The sequence below is a fragment of the Bufo bufo genome, chromosome 4, assembly GCF_905171765.1.
Source record: "Bufo bufo chromosome 4, aBufBuf1.1, whole genome shotgun sequence".
Classification (NCBI taxonomy): domain Eukaryota; kingdom Metazoa; phylum Chordata; class Amphibia; order Anura; family Bufonidae; genus Bufo; species Bufo bufo.
This window is the reverse complement of record NC_053392.1, coordinates 264,399,126-264,422,084: the sequence shown is the minus strand read 5'-3', so window position 1 is coordinate 264,422,084 and position 22,959 is coordinate 264,399,126. Positions and strand designations below refer to the sequence as shown.

At 43.7% G+C, this 22,959-nt stretch overlaps 1 protein-coding gene across 1 annotated transcript in view; it reads left to right on the top strand.

Moving 5' to 3' along the window:
- The window catches only part of GCLC (glutamate-cysteine ligase catalytic subunit), a 63,885-nt gene that overhangs the window by 5,887 nt on the left and 35,039 nt on the right, over window positions 1–22,959 (top strand). The window contains exon 2 of the mRNA XM_040428567.1: window positions 20,885–20,997. Within this exon, the coding sequence (XP_040284501.1) occupies window positions 20,885–20,997 (113 nt within the window). The remainder of the gene's footprint in view (window positions 1–20,884; window positions 20,998–22,959) is intronic.

The following is a 22,959-nucleotide window of genomic DNA, read 5'->3' as shown; positions in this document are numbered from 1 at the left end:
TTCTGCGTTTTTCATGCAACGCAGGCCCCATAGAAGTGAATGGGGTTGTGTGAAAATCGCAAGCAAGTGCGGATGCGGTGCGATTTTCACGCACGGTTGCTAGGAGACGATCGGGATGGAGACCCGATCATTATTATTTTCCCTTATAACATGGTTATAAGGGAAAATGGCATTCTGAATACAGAATGCATAGTAAAACAGCGCTGGAGGGGTTAAAAAATAAAATAAAATAATTTAACTCACCTTAGTCCACTTGATCCCGCAGACCGGCATCTCCTTCTGTCTCCTTTGCTGAACAGGACCTGTGGTGAGCATTCATTACATGAACAGGATCTTTGGTGACGTCACTTTGGTCATCACATGATCCATCACATGATCTTTTACCATGGTGATGGATCATGTGATGACCGGAGTGATGTCACCAAAGGTCCTGTTCATGTAATGAATGCTCACCACAGGTCCTGTTCAGCAAAGGAGACAGAAGGAGATGCCGGTCTGTGCGATCAGGTAGACTAAGGTGAGTTAAATTTTTTTTATTTTTTTACCCCTCCAGCGCTGTTTTACTATGCATTCTGAAGAAGTTCGGGTTTGGGTACCAAACATGTGTGTTTTTTCTCACGCGAGTGCAAAACGCATTACAATGTTTTGCACTCGCGCGGAAAAATCGCAGGTGTTCCCGTAACGCACCCGCACATTTTCCCGCAACGCCCGTGTGAACCCAGCCTAAGGCTGTGACAGCAGGTCCCTGCTCCGTGCACGATGCTGGAGGCAGAAGATGGTCAATACATAGTGGCTTCACATTTTAGGGACAAAGTGTCCGGCCTGGGAGCTAGTGCACATGAGAAAGCCATGCGCGGTCCCGTCGGCCTGGCCAGCCACATAGAGACAAATGGAGGTATTTGCGCAAGCGCGGCCGCCACTGTAGCAGTGGTAGCCGTAACTAATGGAAACAGAAGATAAACATAGAAGGGGAAGGAGGAGGAATACCTAGCAAACAAATTAGAAAAAATAAATAAAAGGCAATTGCAAAGGTTTATAATTTTACATTAGGAACTAGTTTAACTATGATCATCAAGATGGGAATACCCCCTTTAGGACATGTCCCTTTTAGTAACACATTGCATTCCCCATGTAATAACAATTCTGAAGCGTCTGTTCTTATGACTCTGTTCTGTTCCTCTATTGTTCCTGCTAAGTTATAAATGAGTTACTAGCAATTTGCAATAAAGGTCCAGTTGGTTACTGATAGGAAATCTCAACGTCCCTCTGGTACCGAACTTCTAGTATTGGCTTGGTTTGAGTCTTGTTCTGACGTCAGGAGAGCACTTCACTCAGTAGGGAATAACAGACACAACAATGATGTACTGAATGAACGCTCTGAAGTTTATTATTAGCACACATAGGTTTTATACAGGGGGTTTTACCCCCTTTATTATAATATCAACGCAAGTTATTCATTCAACCTATCATATTAACACATTCTATTCTACAGGCAATAAGAGAAACAAAAAACGGAACTTCCATATTAGGGATATTGTCCGGGAGTAGTGCCAAAGAGATAAGATTCAGGCTTACAGAGAAAAGAAATTTAACAGAAAAGAGTTAGTTTTAACATATAAAAACATGGATTCCTTTCAGTTACCAGTCAAGGGGGTGTTCTTGCGTAGCGTTGATTGCATAGTTTAGGCTGTGCAGGGTCACACCCCCAACTGGTAACACCTCAGATGGACCTTCATTATTAACGGTTATTAATGTATTCACAGCTTCTTGCAGGAGTAACAAAGGATTGGCACATCAGCGTCATAAGAATAGATTCCCCAGAATTATTACATGGGTAACACTAGTAGTTGCTAAAAGGGATATGTCCGGAGAGGTGACAGGTTCACTGAGCGGTAGGTTCTGACTTGGGCTACTTTCACACTCGTGTTTGGTGCGGATCCGTCATTGATCTGCACAGACGGATCCGTTCAGATAATACAACCGTCTGCATCCGCTCAGAACGGATCCGTTTGTATTATCTTGAACACCATTGAAAGACAATGGAGGACGGATCAGTTCCCCATTGACTTGCATTGTGTGTCAGAATGGATCCGTTTGGCTCAGTTTCATCAGACTGACACCAAAACGCTGCAGGCAGGTGTCCGCCTCCAGAGCGCAATGGAGACGGAACCGAGGCAAACTGATCAGTTTTGGACCACTTGTGAGAGCCCATGACTAATCTCGCAAACGGAAAGCCAAAACGCCAGTGTGAAAGTAGACTTATTTGGAGCAGGTTTTTTCAGCTGAAGCCAGCAGTGGATTCCAAAGGAATTGGAAATTTCAGAGGAAAGATCTGCGGTAAATATAATCTGGTATTCTGTTCCGGCAGGGGAAAAGACTGCCAAAGTTACTGTATCCAGGTGGATAGCGCCGGATTCCCAATGACTATAATGGGACCTGGCTGCTTTCAGCCACACAAATACAGCAACCTCCTTTGGCTGAAAGCTGTCAAATCCCTTATAGTTAAAGGGGACCCATCGGTGTCCACCTAAGGCCACTTTCTGCTCCACTCTATGGTAAGATTCCAGAAGGAGGCCTGGAGCGCACGTGGCGTCATGACCCATCACGTGACGTCTGGGGAGGTGCAGATAAGGCACAGATCCCGGAAGTGTGTTGCTGGCGGTTAGACACGGAATTCAGTGTTACAGCAGAGTTCCTGGCAGAGCGATATCAGTTTGGATTAGGAGCGCCAAAATTGTCTGGCAGCCACTATGGAGGAAGAAAGGACACAGCGGAAGATCCAGTGTCCACTCCGGCTTTGGTACCTATTGGAGGGGTGGGAGGCCTATGGCCATGTATACTTATTATTTTTTCATGGCATTTTATTTATGTGTTTTCCAGGGAAAGCCGTGGTTAAAAGGCGAAATAGAGAATGTGCTATATGCAAATATTCGCTAGCATCTGATTATGAGAAAAAGCTATGCCAGACCTGCATTGATAAAACGGAGGAGTCGCCATCATTTTATAAATGTCTGCAGTCACTGGTCAGATCCGAGATTGACTTGTCCCTGGCATCTAAAAAAATCAATGCTACTAAGGACCACAAACATAGGAAAATGCAGATGTGATGTGGTTTCCTCAGATTCAGAAGAGGGGGAAGATTTACAATCTTTGGAAAATGCTTGTTCGGACGTTTCATCTTACTCTTCTGATGAAGAAAAAGCGATAGGGACGCCCTTCTTTCCAGTTGAAGATGTAGATCGTTTATTACAAGCCGTTAAATAAACTATGGGAATAGAAGATTCTAAGGAACTGAGAGCAGTGCAGGATATAATGTTTGGTGGCCTTGAAACAAGACATCCAAGATCTTTCCCAGTTCACAAGAACGTGTCCGCATTAAAAAGGTTGTCTGGGTTTAGAGCTGAACCCGGACATACCTCTATTTTCACCCAGGCAGCCCCCCTGACTTGAGCATCGGAGCAGTTCATGCTCCAATGCTCTCCTTTGCCCTGCGCCAAATCGCGCAGGAAAAAGCATTTTCAAGAGTTCCAGTGACGAACCGGGCTCTCCATGGGGCTGCCAGGAAGCCCGTTGTAGTCACTGGCACTGATGGGCGGCCTTTAGCGTTGCCCTAGCCAGTAAAATTGCTAGCGCAGCAATAAAGTACGCCCATCAGAGCTGGTGAGGTCACCGAACACACTGCCGGGTGGAAGCTTCTGCCCAGCAGTGTGTTAATGTAAATATAAGAGCCCGTGCCCTGCGCAATCTAGCACAGGGCAAGGGAGAGCATGAGATGCTCCGATGCCAACATCAGGGGGGCTGCCTGGGTGAAAATGAGGGCATGTCCGGGTTCCTTTAAGGAAGAATGGAGAAGACCTTAAGAGGGTTTATATCTCCAAAAATATAAAGAAAAAATATCCTTTTTCTGAGGAGGTAGCAGCCCCCTGGAATAAGGCGCCCAAGGTGGATGTCTTTTTCTGAAGACATGGGATCATTAAAAGATCCCTTAGATAAGAAAGCTGGTTTTTTTTTAAAGGGACCCTGGGAAGGGTCTACCTCTTCCTTCAGACCTTCTATCGCCTCGACCTGTTGGAGCTGGAAGATCAAATAAAAAAATTAGTGTCCCAGAGAAGACATTTTAGCTGGACTCCCAACTATCAAGAAAGCAGTGGATTTTTTGGGCAGATGCAATTGTTATCTGCTCGTTCCTATGCTTTGACCAATTCTTCACGCAGAGCCCTGTGGTTAAAAAAAAGTGGAATGAAGGTCTTTAGTCAGAGGCTTTGTGTGGTGCCCTGTGAAGGGGAATATTTGTTCTGTTAATCATTGGATGTAGGGCTGCAGCTAACGATTATTTGAATAATCGACTAGTTGTCGATAATTTAATCTATTAATCGGGGAAAAAACACAAATTACAAAACAAAGAGGTTTATATGATTTTACGTGTAAAATTATGTTCAAAGGCCATATTAAAACAAATTGTGGATGGCGCTGTTATGGGGGGGGGGATCTGTGGTGTGGCGCTGTTATGGGGGGGCATCTGTGGTGTGGCGCTGTTATGGGGAGGGGATCTGTGGATGACACTATATAGCATCTTATGCTATATGTGTCATCCACAGATCCCCCTCCCCATAGCGGTGCCATACACAGATCCCCCTCCCCATAGCGGTGCCATACATAGATCCCCCTCCCCATAACAGCTCCGGCCCCATAGCAGACTATTCTGTAACTTTTACTCAGCGCATCTTTATTACCTTACAATGAAGCTCAGGCAACAGGCAGAGCGTGCGGCGGCGTAATGTCACTCACTTGACGCACCTGCTCCGCCCACTTTATGAATGAAGGAGGCGGAGCAGGCGCGTCACGTGAGTAAGTGGCGTTACGCCGCCGTCCGCTCTGCCTGTTAACTTACTGGAGCTTCATTGTAAGGTAAAATAAAGATGTGCTGATTTAAAGTAAACTGCCCGCATAGCAACGAATCGGCGATTATTCGATAATTGGATTCGTCAACAACTAATCCCGTTATCGAATATTATTGATAGTCGATTAATCGCTGCAACCCTAATTGGATGAATTGCTAGAGAAAGCAGGGGACAAGAAGAAGAAATTTCCTGTGCAAAACTTATTTTCCTCAAGAGGAAGATATAGTCAATGCTTTTGCCCCTTTCAGTCCAATAGAGAGAGAGAGAAAAGACAAAGATCTTAAATGTAAATCTGGGGGGGGGGGGGTGTCAACAATGACACCAAGTACCATGTGGGAGGAAGATTAAAGAATTTTCTTCCTGCATGGAAACTAATTTCCAGAAGCCCTTGGATTTTGGACACCTTATTGGTGAGTACAATAAAGGAATTCAAGAGGGGCCTGGATGTATTTCTGGAGTGTAATAATATTACAGGCTATAGCTACTAGAGAGGGGTCGTTGATCCAGGGAGTTATTCTGATTGCCTGATTGGAGTCGGGAAGGAATTTTTTATTCCCCTAAAGTGAGGGAAAATTGGCTTCTACCTCACAGGGTTTTTTTGCCTTCCTCTGGATCAACTTGTAGGATTACAGGCCGAACTGGATGGACAAATGTCTTTTTTCGGCCTTATGTACTATGTTCAGTCAGGGTCTAAAACTGGAATTCTGCTCTGTTCCTCCATTAAGATTCGTAATGACAAAATCCACTGGGTTAGAGGGAAAGGCTATAGTGTCAGAAGTATTGTCCCTAAAGGAGAAAAATGTATTGGTTTCAGTACCAAAGTGTCAGGAAGGAGAAGGGTTTACTATGGCCCCCAGAATATTCACCAAAGTGGTGGCAGAAATGTCAGCTCACATTTGTGAAAAAGACATACTCCTTATCCCATACTTAGACGATTTCTTAATTGTAGCAGAGACCAAAGAGGCATGCAGCAGGGCAGTACAAGAGGTGATCAGAATTCTGGAGAAATTGGATCTTGAACAGGGAAAAATCAAAACTAAATCCCCTTCAGCATCAAACCCCCCCCCCCCCCCCCCCCTGTCTCTGGAGGGATCCCCCTGTGGTCAAGATGCCTTTCTTCACAGGTGAATTTTTCCTCTAGCTTATGCCTTCCCCTTGATTCCACGAGTTTTGAAAGATAAGGGAGGACCGAGCGAGGGTCATTCTAATCCCTCCATTTTTGCCCAAGAGACCGTGGTTCACTTGGCTAAGGAGATTGTCGGTAACTGATTGTAAAGGGGGACTATTAATCACCAATATTTATGCAAATATCGATAATTAATATTCATAAATGGGAGGAGCCATCTAGTGATAACTCCGCCCATTTATGCCTTTATATAATCATAACAATACCTTCGCTATGCTTCACACTGATCACTATGCTAGCTGCATGCGCCTTACTAACTATCGCCAATAACTACACGTTACACAGATAGTTACAAGTAACAGTATTTATTACTAACAATACACTACGCACACAATACTAACAATACACAGCACTACAAATATACAATCCTAAACTACACTACACATTCCCATATTCCACCCATAAACTAACTAGACAATTCACACATACAAGTATATTAACAATCCCACCCGTCTGTCCTGTTCACTGTCCCTACGGGGTATGACGAAGGGTTATAAGGATTTGTTTGCAGAGCAGAAGCATGCTCTACAAAGGAACCAAGGCAGGGAAACAGGGGTTATTCAGGGTTCAGGGGTCTATGGGGGGTGAACCAGGGGAGAGCAGGCACACAGGGAACCAGGGGAGACCAGGGGTGTCTGTACTCACTGTCCCTACGGGGTTAACGGTGGCACTGCAAGGGAGTGCAGGCCACAGACACTATAGATTCAGCACTGCAAGGGTTACTTGCAAGTGAGTGCTGAGGTTTACCAGGGGTACAGCAGGGATCAGGGACACAGCAGGGAGTGGGGGTAATCAGGGGTACTAATAGGGCCACAGGATCAGGGGTACAACAGGGGAAGGGTTTGGGGGATCACAGGATCAGGGGTACAAACAAGGATACAATAAGGCAAGGGTTTGGGGGATCAGGGTGTCCAGTAACACGGCAAGGGTAAATCAGGGCCCAGGGTCACATCACATCAAGGACACAAATATACCAGGGGTGATACTTAGGCCTTATCCAGGGGGTCATCATGGAGCTCCTCTCTCCTATGCGTCTCTGAATCTAGTCTGGTTGCAAGAGAGCGCACCTCTGGCCATTTCGGGGTTTTATAGCCCAAAAGCAACCCCCTCCTCCTTCCTCAGGGATGTGACATCATAGTGTCACTGTGACGTATGCCTGCCTACAATCCCCAGAGTCCCCCCCCCCCCCCCCCTAGTCCCAAAGATGCTGGGAGTAGTGGGATGGAGTTTTAGCCATGGGCAGAGGTGTGGAAAAACAGGTTCTCAGGTTCTTGGTGTCTGGTTAGAAGGTCCCCTCACAAACGGTGCCAAAGCGTCTGATTGCTTTGGGCCTGAACAAAAGGGGACTAGATGCTAATCAGCTGTTATCCTACAGGCTATAACAACTCTGTTGATAACAGTTGGAATTGCATATATGCATATATATATCCACAGATGCTTGGGGGCTCATCTATAAACACATACAAAACCGGGGGTATGAATGGGCAGCAATAAGCCCACATACATACTGTCATGCTGACATAAGTGTATATACATAGACACGTGTGCAAATACATACACACATATCTATATATACACACACCCTCGCATATATCTGGGGCATACAGGGGACATATATAAGGGGGCACATATATATACTAATATAAGGGGGATTATAAGGGGGCACAGCTTCCAGGGACCACATATTTCCCACAGGGGCCACCATGAGCCCCTGGGGATCACCATGGGCATCACCCCATGATGCGGTGGTTAATGTATGCATATATATACCATACATGCCCGCACGTGTTTGCAGGCATGCATGGATATATATGCACACGTCTCAACCGTTCCTCAACACTGATCCATGGGTTCGCCCAACAACCAACAATCTTCTTTCTCAGGGGCCGGTGTTTCACCCTCAGGTAGACAGTCTCCATCTGACGGCCTGGAACTTGAAAGGCAGCTTCTAGCTAGAAGAGGTTTTTCTGATGAGTTAATAAATACCCTCTTAAAGAGTAGGAAAAGAGTTAGTTTCTATCTATACGAGAGTCTTAGATGATTTTTTATTAATTTTTTCTTCTATTTACAGGGTTACTCTTTTCAGACCTTCCATGTCAGGCTCCAATTACTGAAATTTTGGAGTTCCTACAGAGGGGTTTGCTGATGGGGTTGTCCCCCCAACACCTTAAGAGTTCAGACTTTGGCTCTATCAGCTCTCTTTAATGAACAAATTTCCACAAGCTCATGGGTCATACGTTTCTTTGTCAGTCACTAAAACGGATTTGAATTTGTCCCCAAGGGTAGCTCCTTGGGACTTGAATCTTGTCCTGAAAGTATCCTAATCAGATTAGTGCAATATCTTAAATTGGGTCTCTTGGTGGCGCTTTAGCCTGTAGAATTGGTGAGCTTCAGGCGATCTCTATTTATACTCCTTAGGCCTTATGCACACGGCCGTTTTTTTTCCCAGTTTACTGGCCGTTTTTTGCGTTCCGTATACGGAACCATTCATTTCAATGGTTCCGCAAAAAAAAACGGAATGTACTCCGTATGCCTTCCGTTTCCATTTTTCCGTTCCGTTTTAACATAGAACATGTCCTATTATTGCCCGCAAATCAGTCCGTGGCTCCATTCAAGTCAATGGGTCCGCAAAAAAACGGAACACATACGGAAATGCATCCGTATGTCTTCCGTTTCCGTTCCGTTTTTTGCTGAACCATCTATTGAAAATGTTATGCCCAGCCCAATTTTATCTATGTAATTACTGTATTCTGTATATGCCATACGGAAAAACGGAACGGAAAAACAGAACAGGAACGGAAACACAACGGAAACAAAAAACGGAACAACGCATCCGTGAAAAACGGATCGCAAAACACTGAAACAGCCATACGGTTGTGTGCAATAAGCCTTATACTACCATCCTAGATGATGGGGTAGTTATCAGACCTGACCCTGCATTTATTCCAAAAGTAGCATCCAGATTTCATAGGTCTCAGGAAATTATCCTTCCATCTTTCTTTGCGAGTCCAAAATCTGAGGAGGAAAAGTATTTTCATTGTCTAGATGTTAGGAGATGTTTACTTCATTACCTTTCTAGAATTAAAGATTGGAGGAAGTCCTCCATGTTTATTCTTTTTCAGGGGAAAAAAATAAAGGTCGGCAGGCGTCTAAAAATAAATCTTGGCAAAATGGATCACTTCTGTGGTATCCCTGGCCTATTATCTTCAGGAAGGGAACCTCCAGAAGGCCTTCACGCTCACTCTACGAGGGCAATCTCTACCTCTTGGGCGGAGAAAGCTGCGATTACTATTGAGGATATTTGTAAAGCAGCAGTCCGGTCTTCACCTTCTATCTTTTTCAATCACTATCGTCTGCAGTTGAATTCTCCTTCTGATTTTAATCTTTTGGTTCAAAGGTGCTTTCATCTATTATCCCACACTCAGTCGTGGGTGAGGGGAAAAATTAAGATTACTCTTACCGGTAATCGTATTTTCCTGAACCAACGACAGCACCCATATTTCCCTCCCCTTTTCTTGGTGATTGGATAACTATTTACAGGTGCTGCAGCAAAAAAAGACCTATTTTCATGATGCTAACCTTATGGGGCAGAGTTCCTCAAATCCTCGGAAAAGACATGGTGAAGTGGGAGAGGAGTCTCCGCCTTTTTGTACTACAGGTTTACTGTCTTTGGGGGCTCTCCCTCGTAATCTTCATTATTGTCTGAATATTTTTGATATCGCCCTACACACTTACTGTAAATGGTGCATAAATTAAAGGGGTTAACCAGTCAAGACCACCTCTGTGAGAATGTAATGTCAGGAGATCTAGATGTCATAGGGGATTCCCAGTAAAGAGTTGTCCGTCATTCTCAAGCAAAGGCTAAGTGGGTCCTGAAAGAGTGGAAAAAAGAATAAAGGAAGCTCTTCTCTCACTACTTCATAATACGCATACCTGAAAGCAAATAAACCAGAACGGCGTTGTGTGAATGCAGGCCTACAACATTTCTCCCGCTCATCATGTCACCAGGATAATCTCTATTTAACCTCCCTGGCGGTATGATTATGTCAGGAATTTTGTTCCAAAAGCGGTACCATTTTTTTGCATGGAAATTTGGTGTTATGTATTGTAGGCCTGCAATTCTTAGTAATTACTTACTTAAACCTGACCAATAAAGACTCTAGTAGACCTCTCAGATGTGATAAAGTTCGAAAAAATAAAATCATGAGTTATAATCTAATAAATAATATAATTTTATTCAGTAATGTAATAAATAATGAAATTTGTCAAACAAAAGAAAATTCAGTAAACATCCTGGTTGTGGTAAATTTTGAAACATGGGACTGCACATAGACCAACGTCACAATCAGGGCAATGGAACCTGGTTTCCTTTCGGATTTTTTTTCCATTTCCATCTCGCTTTGAGCAGCAAACTACACACATCCTTGTAGGTGCTGCCTTTTTTGCGCTTGGCGGGATGTAATCCATAAAGTGACGACCAGTCAGCCTCTCTGGGTTTACAACGTCAACAGCGCGACGTCCAGATCTGTTCACGGCCACTGATGGCGTTTGGTAGTTCACAAAAATCTGCTCCGCCACCTTCCAGATGAAGTCAGAGTGAACAAGAGGCTTGTCACTCTTTCCTCTGTGCAGTATATAGGCATTCCACAGACATTGTTCCAGGAGATGCCTGAATATTTTTTTGTAGTATTTTTTTTGTTGCTTCCGCATAGCTGGATAGAATGTCATCGCCTGATCGGCTCTATCGACTCCTCCCATGGTGTTATTATAGTCGATCACAAGTTGTGGCTTTATGACATCTTTCCCACCTCTTGTGTGGACCGTGGTAGTGGAGGTGTTATGTACTGTACTCATTAGGCACACGTCTTTTTTGTCACGCCAACGCATTGCCATCATCTTTCCTTTCTGCCAGGCCACCATTTCTCCTGTTTTCAGTTTTTTCTTGGAAAACATACATGGCAGGCCACGTCGGTTGGCCCTAACGGTTCCATATGCGTCAGTCTTGTTTTTTAGTAGAAACTCGTACAGCTCAGGCGACGTGTAAAAGTTGTCTGTTGTCACACAATACCCCTGATTGAGCAATGGTTCAAGCAGTGAAAGGACTGATGACGTTGCCATCCCATAGCCGCTGTACCTGGGGTTGAATTGTGTTCCTTTGCCGGTGTATATGATGGAATTCCATATATAGCCAGTTGTAGACTCGCAGAGCATATAGGATTTTATTCCAAACCGCGCTCTCTTGGATGCGATGTATTGAATCCAGCTGAGGCGTCCTTTGTAAGCCATCAGACTTTCATCAATGCTAATGTCTCTGTCTGGCACATAGGCCTGCTGGAAATTGGTTATGATCATTTGGAATACTTCCCAGATCTTCTTCAGTTTTGGCGCTGGATGTGTGGCTTCGTCAAATTCCTCATTGTTGGTGAAGTGTAAATTCTTCATTATGAGGGAAAATCGGTACTCGGACATGATGGTGCCAAAAAATGGGGTTGCCAGCAATTTATTGGTAGTCCAGTACCATTTCTGCAGGGGTTTCCCCACCACCCCCTGAAGAAGTATTAGCCCCAGAAATTTCCATATGTCCTCCTTACTCACCGGTTCCCATTTTCTGGTTCTGGAAAATCTGCTGTGCAGAGTAGTGGATTGCTGCTCTTTGTAGCGGTTTGTCTCCGTGACAATCTTTTCAATGACGTCATCCGTCAGAAATAATTTTAGGTACGCCAAAGGATCATTGTGATCAACGTCTACCTTCATCCCAGGCGATCCTGTAAACGGGAATCTTGGCGGTGGTACTGCATCCATACCGCAATCAATAGGGCACCAAGAGCGCACCTCACTGAGCTCAAGTGAAGATTCGTCGCTGTCGCCACTTCTCTGGTCAGAGTCGGATGACGAATCTTTCCACGAATCGCTGTCGCTCAATTCTGCGAGGGGCTCTGTGTCGCTGTCAATTATCTGATCCAAACCCGCTTTGGTGATGCTAAAGTGACGCTTTGATGCCATGGTAAAAAATATATATTTTTTTTGCTTAGAAAAAACAGCTAAAAGGGCAGCCAGGGCAGTGTAGAATGATCAGATGTCAAATCTGTCAAATCTGAGGTGATAGTGTAATCTGACAGGATTCCACTGTATCACCTAACTTTATGTGTGTGTTTGACTTTTATACAATGTATTTATTTATTTTTTTTTTTTGAATCTCCCGCCCAGTTCCGCCTCTGTGAGGTGCTGAGGCTCACAGAGACGAAACCAGGAAGAGAGATGAGACATCCGCCGGAGCTCTCACCGGCGATCACAGCGGGGAACATCGCTGGATCGCCGGGATTAGGTACAGACACCCGCCGCTCCCTCTGCAATGTACCCCGAGCGTGACTCGGGATTACCGCTTCTGGCAGCGAAAATTAACCCCGAGTCACGCTCGGGAATACCGTCAGGGAGGTTAAGTAAAGCCATGGCCTAATAGCACTTAGTACCTTATTTCCAGATGTGCCTTTGTTCCAGCAATAGATGTTTTCTATCTTCTGAAAATCCAGTTTATTTGGTATGCAAATGAGCCAGTGAGGTGCCCAGAGGGGCGTCACTCTTGCAGGAAGCAGCCCAGGCCCGCCCTCATGCTGGGAGCAGGGGAAAGGGGGCAGAGTTATAGATTGAATGTGATGTAGGAGGGGTGGGTGGACTCATTGTGACAGGAGGCGTATCTGGGCTCCTTCCTGCAAGAGTGACGCCCCCCTGGGCACCTTACTGGCTCATTTGCATACCAAAAGATTTTAAGAGGATAAAAACATACATTGCTGGAACAAAGGCACATCTGGAAATAAGGTACTGAGTGCTATATAGGCCATGGCTTTACTTCAATAGAGATTATCCTGGTGACAGATTTCCTTTAACCTGTACATGAACACATTCTGGAGCCTGCAAGACTTACCTGACAGATTCCCCGCAACCTCTTAGGTTCTACCAGCCGGGCTCTATTTACCTGTCTGCAGCGGCGATGTCCTGTCGACAACCGCCTCAGCGGTGCACCTGTCAAGGCCAGTCATTGGCTGCAGTGGTCACGTGTTATTGACGTTACTTTACTGCTGCAGCCGGATAAATGGAGCCTGGCCGGGAGAACTGGTGCAGGGTCTGTCAGGTAAGTACTTAACAGCTTTATTGCAGGCAGATCCTTTGTGATGTCATGTTTCGTCCTGTAACCAGACAGCCCCATTAACTAATATGTCCCTAATGAGGTCCTCTGGACTGTCCCCTAGTGGCAGATACTGGTGAGGTAAGGAGAATCAGGCTTGTCCCTTTAGGTGTCTGGTTCTCTTTAAACGTTGATGATGGTCTCTTGTGTCCAAAGGTAAAGTACAGTTAACCAAAAATGACTTGACTGTAATAATTTACAGCTTTTATTACTTTGACTTGCTGGTCTTTAACCCCTTAAGGACTCAGCCCTATTTCACCTTAAGGACTTGGCCATTTTTTGCAAATCTGACCAGTGTCACTTTAAGTGCTGATAACTTTAAAACGCTTTCACTTATCCAGGCCATTCTGAGATTGTTTTTTCGTCACATATTGTACTTCATAACACTGGTAAAATGGAGTAAAAAAAATTCATTTTTATTTATAAAAAAATACCAAATTTACAAAAGTTTCAATTTCTCTACTTCTATAATACATAGTAATACAGGGGTGAACAACCTTTTCTGGTTGGGGGCCACCTCGTCAGCCTGAACCATTTCCAAGGGCCGAAAATAAAACTTAAAGTGGTATTACCAACTGAAATACTATGTTTACAGCATATTGAACACACAGTATATATCAGAAATGTCTAATTACACTTCCAGGATTCCCATCTGATGGAAAAATACATGAAAGATACATGTGAGCAGCCACAAGACCTAGACATACATTTGTTACCAGAGGGTTGGGGGCCGCAGGTTGTGCACTCCTGTAGTAATACCTCCAAAAATAGCTATTAGTTTACATTCCCCATATGTCTACTTATGTTTGGATCATTTTGGGAATGCCATTTTATTTTTTAGGGACATTACAAGGCTTAGAAGTTTAGATGCAAATCTTGAACCCACTTTTTAGGGACCAGTTCAGGTCAGAAGTCACTTTGTGAGGCTTACATAATAGAAACCACCCAAAAGTGACCCCATTCTAGAAAATACACCCCTCAAGGTATTCAAAACTGATTTTACAAAACATTAACCCTTTAGGTGTTCCCCAAGAGTTGATGGCAAATGGAGATGAAATTTCTAAATTTAATTTTTTTTTGCCAAAACTTCCATTTCCCCCCCCCCCCCACTAACAAACCAAGGGTTAACAGCCAAACAAAACTCTATTTATTGCCCTGACTGCGGTTTACAGAAACACCCGATATGTTGGTCGTACACCACTCTACAGCCCCACGTCAGGGCGTTGAGGGAAAGGAACGCCATGTGGTTTTTGGAAGGCCGATTTCGCTGGACTGGTTTAGTTACACCATGTCCCATTTAAAGCCCCCTAATGCACCCCTAGAGTAGAAACTCCAAAAACGTGACCCCATTTTGGAAACTACGGGATTAGGTGGCAGTTTTTTTGGTACTATTTTAGGGTACATATGATTTTTGGTTGCGCTATATTACACTTTTTGTGAAGCAAAGTAACAAAAAATAGAAATTCTGAAATTTCATCTCCATTTGCCATTGAGTCTTGTGGAACACTTAAAGGGTTAACAAAGTTTATAAAATCAGTTTTGAATACCTTGAGGGGTGTAGTTTATAGAATGGGGTCACTTTTTAGAGTTTTTACTCTAGGGGTGCATCAGGGGGGCTTCAAATGAGACATGGTGTCAAAAAACAAGTCCAGCAAAAACTGCCTTCCAAAATCCATATGGCATTCCTTTCCTTCTGCACCCTGCTGTGTACCCGTACAGAGGTTTACAACCACATATGGGGTGTTTCTGTAAAATAAAGAATCAGGGCAATAAATAGTTTTGTTTGGCTGTTAACCCTTGCTTTGTTACGGGGAAAAAATGGATTAAAATGGAAAATTTGCCAAGATACCTGTTTTGGCACAGTTTATTTTTTTATTTACAACGTTCATCTGACAGATTAGATCATGTACTATTTTTATACAGCAGGTTGTTACGGACACAGAGATACCTAATGTTTCATTTTTTTAAATTTAAGTTTTACACTAATATAATTTTTGAAACAAAAAAAATAATTTTAGGCTACTTTCACACCTGCGTTCAGGTGTCCGCTCGTGAGCTCCGTTTGAAGGGGCTCACGAGCGGTCCTGAACGCAGCCGTCCAGCCCTGATGCATTCTCAATGGAGGCGGATCCACTGAGAATGCATCCGCCTGCCAGCGCTCAGCCTCCGCTCCGCGAGCAGACCCCTGAACGCTGCTTGCAGCGTTCGGGTGTCCGCCTGGCCGTGCGGAGGCGAGCGGATCCGTCCAGACTTACAATGTAAGTCAATGGGGACGGATCCGCTTGAAGAGGACACCATATGGCTCAATCTTCAAGCGGATCCGTCCCCCATTGACTTTCAATGTAAAGTCTGAACGGATCCGCTCAGGCTACTTTCAGACTTAGAAAATTTTCTAAGTTATAATGCAGACGCATCCGTTCTGAACGGATGCAAACGTCTGCATTATAGGAGCGGATCCGTCTGATGAAACATCAGGCGGATCCGCTCCTAACGCTAGTGTGAAAGTAGCCTAAGTGTGTCGATAGTCTGAGAGCCATGTGTTTTTTTTTTTTTTTGTTTTTTTTTTGTTTTTTTTTTGGGCGATTGTCTTGGGGTCTCATTTTTTTGCAGGATGACTGTTTTAATGGTATAATTTTGGGGTGCATATATCTTTTTTGATCGCTTGCTATTACACTTTTTGTGATGTAAGGTGACAAAATTATGGCTTTTTTTTTTTTTTTTTTACACCATTTTTATTTATTTTTACGTTCACCTGACGGGTTAGATCATGTGATATTTTTATAGAGCAGGTTCTTACGGACACGGCAATACCTAATGTGTACCTTTTTTTTTTTTTTTTAAGGTTTTACACAGTAATTTTTTTTAAACCAAAAAAACTTGTTTTAGTGTCTCCATAGTCTGAGAGCCATAGTTTTTTGGGCCATTGTCTCATGTAGGGGCTAATTTTTTTTTTTGCGGGATGAGACTGTTTGGTACTATTTCGTTTTATTTTTTTTTTTACCCAGACCCACTTGGTTCTTGAAGATCCAGTGGGTCTGATGTCTGTATAATACAGTACAGTACACTATATAACGTACTGCACTGTATTTTACTTACACTTTGTCTGAACAGATCTCTGCCTTTAGCACAGATCTTTTCAGCACCATGGACAGCAGGATGCCTGAGAAGGTGTCCTGTTGCCATGGGAACCTTAGGACAGGGAAGGGGAGGGAGGAGGGTTGGTTCCCTCCCTCCGTCACCCCATCCTGTCCGGGGGCTGCAAAGGCACAGCACCCCCCCCCCTCCCTCTTCACCTCATCCATACACCGGTCCCTACGGACTGTGGCATGGAAGGGGTTAAAACAGCGGACATCTGCACAGATGTCTGCTGTTTGAATCGGAGTGTCAGCAATGAGCTGACACTCTGATTCAACAGCTCGGCCAGGCTAGGGATCAGAAACTTGCATAAGCGCTCGGCCAGGCTTGTAGCGATCGGCAATGGGGGGGGGGGGGGGGGGGTCACAGGCCCCCCCCAGGCATTGTCACAGGGTGCCTGCTGAATGATTTCAACAGGCACCTTGTTCCGATCACTGCCGGCCGTGCGGCAGTGATCAAAACTACACAGGACATACCGGTACTCCCTGGGTCCTTAAGGACTCGGGAAACAGGGCGTACTGGTACATCCTAAGTCCTTAAGGGGTTAAAGGGATTTTCCAGTTTACATTGGCATCTTTCCTGTAGGTAGCTGTAACTTTCCTATCTTTCATTGTCCGAAGGCAGGGAGCCACACTGGAGTTATATCTCCTGCAGTGCTGGCGCGGGCTATAAAAGTCCTGAGGGTCTCGTCCTGCCCTCAGAGAGGTTTCCTTTAAATCCATAGCGTGTGCACAGTGATTGTAAAACTCCATTCACATTTGATGGTTTTCACACAAACTGTAGATTTCATGCAGAAAATCTTCAGCAAATCTACCACATGAGAACATGGCTCTAGACTTTCTATATACTACTCCCCTTGGTATCCACTCCTAATTTTATATACGGTCTATGCTGTACTATGTGAGCAAAGCTGAACGCTTAAAGGGGTTCCCTGGTAATAAAGAAAATGAATACTTAAATATTACTTTACTATAAATATATTCCCAAATACCTTTTTTATTAGTTACAATGACTCGTTTTCAGTTTCGCAGTTTTAACAATCTTAAAAGGGGTTCTCCAGGAATTAAGAAAACAAAAATACTGAAATGTTACTTTCTTATAAATATATTCCAAAATACCTTCCCTTAGTTATAAGGGCTTGTTTTGTCTAGGGAGAAATCATTAGGAGAAATAAAAAAGCTGCCATCCTATTGGTGCACACAAAACCTGTCCTCATAACACAGGAGGATAAGTTCCTTCACAGCACTGAGCTAAAGAGCTGCCTCTGCTCTGCAATTTTAAAACTGGGATTTGAAGTCTGCTTCGGTACCTAGGTACTGAAGCTGACTTCGGATCCCAGCTTTAAAATTTGTTTTCAAGTTGAATAATCGATGTCCAAAGTTGTTCAACAAAGTCACACACGACTTGGTATAATGAATTTCACCTCGGCGGAGCCCATACCTTTTGAATACTACACGGAGACGGATCTTCTTACAGCATTCAAAGTTTTGACAGAAGTGACATCCCTCAACGCTATTCATCCCTGACAAGTAGAGCAGAGAGGAGGATGAGACGGCTCTTTAGCTCAGTGTTCTGAAGTAACTTGGCCGCCGTCCTATTAGTTCACACACAACCTCTCCTAATCACACAGGAGGACATTTTATTTCTCCTTTTTGCTCCCCAGACAAAACAAGCCCTTATAACTAATGAAAGGTATTTTGGAATATATTTATAAGAAAGTAACATTTCATTTTCTTAATTCCTGGAGAACCCCTTTTAAGATTGTTAAAACTGTGAAACTGCAATGCGTCTCTGAAATTGCTCAACTTTGATTAAATGGGCCCTGCCATTGCAACATACTTTTAGTAGTACAAATCAATATAAAACTTCAAATTTTTTTTTTTTCACGCACTCCTGCATGTTGAAAAGCCTATGGCTGAAATTTTTTTTAATTTTTAATAATTTTTTTTTGCCTTCCAAAAAATAGAATAAGATCCCAAAATCTACAGATCGTCCTGCAAAAAATTTGCCATTATGCAGCTCCATAGTCATTAATATAAAAGTTACTTTGGCGATCCAAAGAGCTTTTATTTATTTTTTAGTTCTAAAATTGCAGTAATTGCACAGACCCAGAGAAAGAAGTCCTCAGGATAGGAGGTAACTATTAGATCGGTTGGGGCCGGGGGCACATGCCAGATACAGAGCTCCACTATCTCCAGAATTCGCAGCCGCACGCATACCCGACTGGCTGTTCCATTCATTTCAGGGGGGGATGCAGATGGTATGGGGTCCCTGTTCTTGTGATCAGTGGGACCCCCACCAATCTAATATTTATCCCCTATCCTGTGTAACTTCAAACAACTAGAATACCCTGTTAATTCGCCATTTTTACCACATGGGGAATGCAGTAAACCCATAAAACCATGTCAGAATGGCATTTCTTTCCACTTTAAAGTTTTCCAGCCTCCCACCATATGTAATAAGTGGTGCCCTTAGAAGTACAGCTGCAAAAAACAAGCCCTAATTTGGCTATATAAGGCTACTTTCAAATTTTTTCCTTTACACTTCCTTTTTTTTCCCCATTCATTGTCCATGGGGACCAAACTGAACTTAATGAAGCTGAGTGCACCAGAATGCATTCTGTTTGGTTGCATCCCCATCACGGAGAGAATAACGCTGCAAGCAGCATTTTTCTGTCCTCAATGTGGTGCGGAGCAAGACGGACACAATGTAAGTCAATGGGGACGGATCCGTTTTCTGACACAATCAAAAAACGGATCCGTCCCCCATTGATTTTTTATTTTTTTTTCAATGTAGTTCATGACTGATCTGTCTTGGCTATAGAAGACATAATGCAACCGGATCCATTCATAACTGATGCAGATGGTGGTTTTATCAGTAACAGACACATTTTTGCTGAACCTGCCGGATCCAGCAAAACCCCTGGTGTGAAAATAGCCCAAGTGGGAAATCTAACTTATTGGTCCTTTAAGGCAAGATAAAAACTGAAAATGGCTGCGTTGAGACTAGGCTAAAATGTTACCTGAGCATCAATGGTTAAAACTCGGTGAGATCTTAATTAAAAAGGATCTTGCTTTAAAACTATTTGTGGCAAATAAGTGCGGTGACATAATTGACATTTTTGCGGATGGCATGTCGGCTCTTTGTATAGAGCGGTTACACTAATGTGATTAGAACTGGAGACGTTTCCAGAGACTGGTTTGTTCTTAACAAATCCCATGTTTTACAGTTTCCTTGGCCGCCTCTTATGCTTTCTGCTGGAATACTTGTAGGACAAAAAGGTTTTCATGTCTTCATTAAATGAAAATCTGGCATCTAATACAATACAATCTTTTTTTGGCTACTTTCACACATGCGCTAAATGCACACCTTATCTGTCCTAGCAGGATAGGGCCATGCACTGCCGTAGCCCATTGACTCTGACTCTAATGGGATCCAGCCAGATAAGGGTTGTCCAACTGCAACCTGGCCCTCATGCTGGTAACCCATCGGCTCCTATTAGTCAATGGGGTTTTGCAGTGACCAGCCCTATCCAGCTATGCTGGGTACAGTGTACTCCAGCAGGCCTTTCCTCTGCCAGATTGGGCCGTAGGCCACTGACTATAATGGGATTCGGCCAAATAAGGGCTTGTCCACCTGCAACCTGGCATTAATGCTGGGAGCCAGCGGGTTCCATTAGTCAGGCTGGATTCGGTGGACTCCAGCAGGCCTTTCTTCTGCCGGATAGGTATAGTGCACATGTGAAATTCCTCTGTTAGATTTATTTTAAAGGGAATCTGTCACCATTGACCTCCCTATCCAGCTGTTTGCATAGACACATAGGTGTAGTTCACCTGATTTAAAACAGTTTTTCTTCTTTTTTATTTTAATTTTATTTTATTTTTTTGTCCCTGTTCCTGAGTTAAGTTACTTTTTATTATGCCTTATAGGCCTTTGGTGCAATAAAGGCTTCACCATTGCTCTTGTTGCACCCAACTTCTGCCCATTTCTGTGGTCAGCAACGGCTTTGATAAGGCCAGGCAGTAGCAGAGTAGTGAGGGAGGTGCTGACCACAGAAAGGAGCACAGCTTGGATGCAACAAGAGTAATGGGGACTCCCTCATTGCACCAAAGTCATAACTTGCAAATTAAGAAAAAGTATCATGACTCTGGAAGACAGACTGAGATCTACAAAAGAAAAACTGTGTTTTAATCAGGAGACCTACTGCTATGTGTCTATGCAAACGGCTGCATTAGGAGGTTGTTGGTGACAGATTTATCTTTGAATCTGAATGTGGCCATTGCTTTTCATTAAAAAGCATGCAATCTCATAAGGCCATGTTAAGTAAAAAAAAATTTTTTTTTAATCTAATTTCAATATCTATTTACACAGAAAGGGATATGGAAAATTAAAAGTAAAAAGTATGATAATGGCATCTATATAAACCATGTGTTTTTGTATATATATTATTTATATTTTATTTTTTTCCTTTCTCTCCAGGTGGAGTACATGTTGGTTGCCTTCGATCATGAAAAGCACAAGGTACGATTAGTGCTTAACGGAGAAGAAATGCTTGATACACTTCAAGGCCGAGGTGAAAAAATAAACCCAAAGTATGTGTTTAACTTTTTATTTTTCTTTAAAAAAAAAATTGTAATCCCCCCCCTCCCCCATGCTATTTATTCAGTTTAATTGTTGATTTGATACCCCTTCTGCTACAAATGTATAACTTGAAATATTCACCTTAGGAAATGGTTACAGTGAGAGGAGCTGCTCAAACCACATGTTAAATATAAAACTGTTGAAAATGTATGAATTCGCTCTCAGACTAAGGCCAAATGCCACTGGGAGCAGTGCTGCTGTCATAGTAGGTTGTGTGCTGAAGTTTGAATACCAGGGGCAGGCCTTCAGGCTGCCTCTGTCACTCATCCAAGGAAAGGAGGCTCTTCCTGTGTACAGTGGCAAAGTTGGCGTGCAGAGTGGCTAGGACCCTCCCTCAGTGCACCGAATAGCTCACTTGCATATTGGCACAAAGTGCTTATTTTGGCTGGATGCAGCAGCAGATTACGGTAATGAAGGTACTGTTACAATACTCTCTGGAAGCCCTGGCAGGCACTATGCTTGGTTTTATACTCAAAATGGTGCTGACAGGCTCCCTTAGATAGTTTGCTACATGGGTTTTCAATGCCACAATTTCTGATGTCATGAAACTGCACCACGTAGGACATGATGGGTTTTAAATATGTGGAATATGAGTAAGAAATTTACATAATATAGATTCATTTTGCTGGTGCAAAATATTTTCCACTGCAGAGGAACCTCATCAAAATGGGAAACGTGAAATTGGCTTTAACCTTTTCCCAAAATCTGCCTTACATGTACAGCAGATGGCGCCAGCTCAGGAGCTGGGTGAGTGCTATCACACAACTGACACTTGTGTTGGTGATTGGCCGCAACTTTGATTACAGACATTTGGCCACTCGGATGCCATGCTCAGTTGTGACCCCTGAGTGGGGGTTATTTACCGGGAACAGATTTCTGAAGGCTACCAAGCCTGAAGTTTCTATCCAGCCCTAGGAACATAGCCATTTTCCCCATATACTGCAATGCGAAACTGTTGCAGTCTACATTTGAAGCAATCTGATGATTGATGACTTGTTAAAGTCTCCTAAGAGCTAATGAAAAGAAAATCTTAACAATATAAAAAAACCTTGACCAAGTTTACATATGAAACCAATCTATTTTTACAATGCCTGCTTTACCTGAACTGTCAACGTATGAAATGTGAAAAAATGACATTTGTTTGACAGGAAGGGAACCGGTCACTATGAAAATGCATTCTGATAGACAGGCAACATGTTAGAGTATGAGAAGCTGAGGAGATTGATATGTACCTTTTTAAGAAAAGATTCAGCAAAACCATTAATTCATTTAAACGTCTGCTGATTCTGGGCTTAAAGGCGGGTTTACCTGCGCCAACCAGACTGGCAGGAAGCAAGCATTCTTTCCTGACAGTCGGCTGCTCCCTCAGTGAAGGAGACCGCTGCTATTATGTTCTGCTTCCCAGTAGGAGGACGATGGGGTTGCTATAGCCATCGCTCGTCCTCATACAGAATAATGATTTCTGGGCAGCAGATCGCTGATGGCACGATCTGCTGCCCGGAAACAATAATTGATGTGCCTGCATGAACGACAGCATCACCCGATGAACGAGCATTTTGCTCGTTCATCGGGTGATCGGCGGTACGTTTAGACTGGCAGATTGTCGGGAACAAATGTTCACAGGAACATTCGTTCCTGATCTGCCTGAATATTGGCCCATGTAAATGCATCTTAAAGGGGTTGTCCGGGTTCAGAGCTGAACCCGGACATCCCTCCATTTTCACCCCGGCAGCCCCCCTGACAGGAGCATCAGAGCAGTTCATGCTCCGATGCTCTCCTTTGCCCTGTGCTAAATCGCACAGGGCAAAGGCATTTTTTGGAGTTCCGGTGACTAACCGGGTTCTTCATAGGGCTGCCAGGAACCCCGGTGACGTCACTGGCACTGATGGGCGGGACTTAGAGCTGCCCAAGCC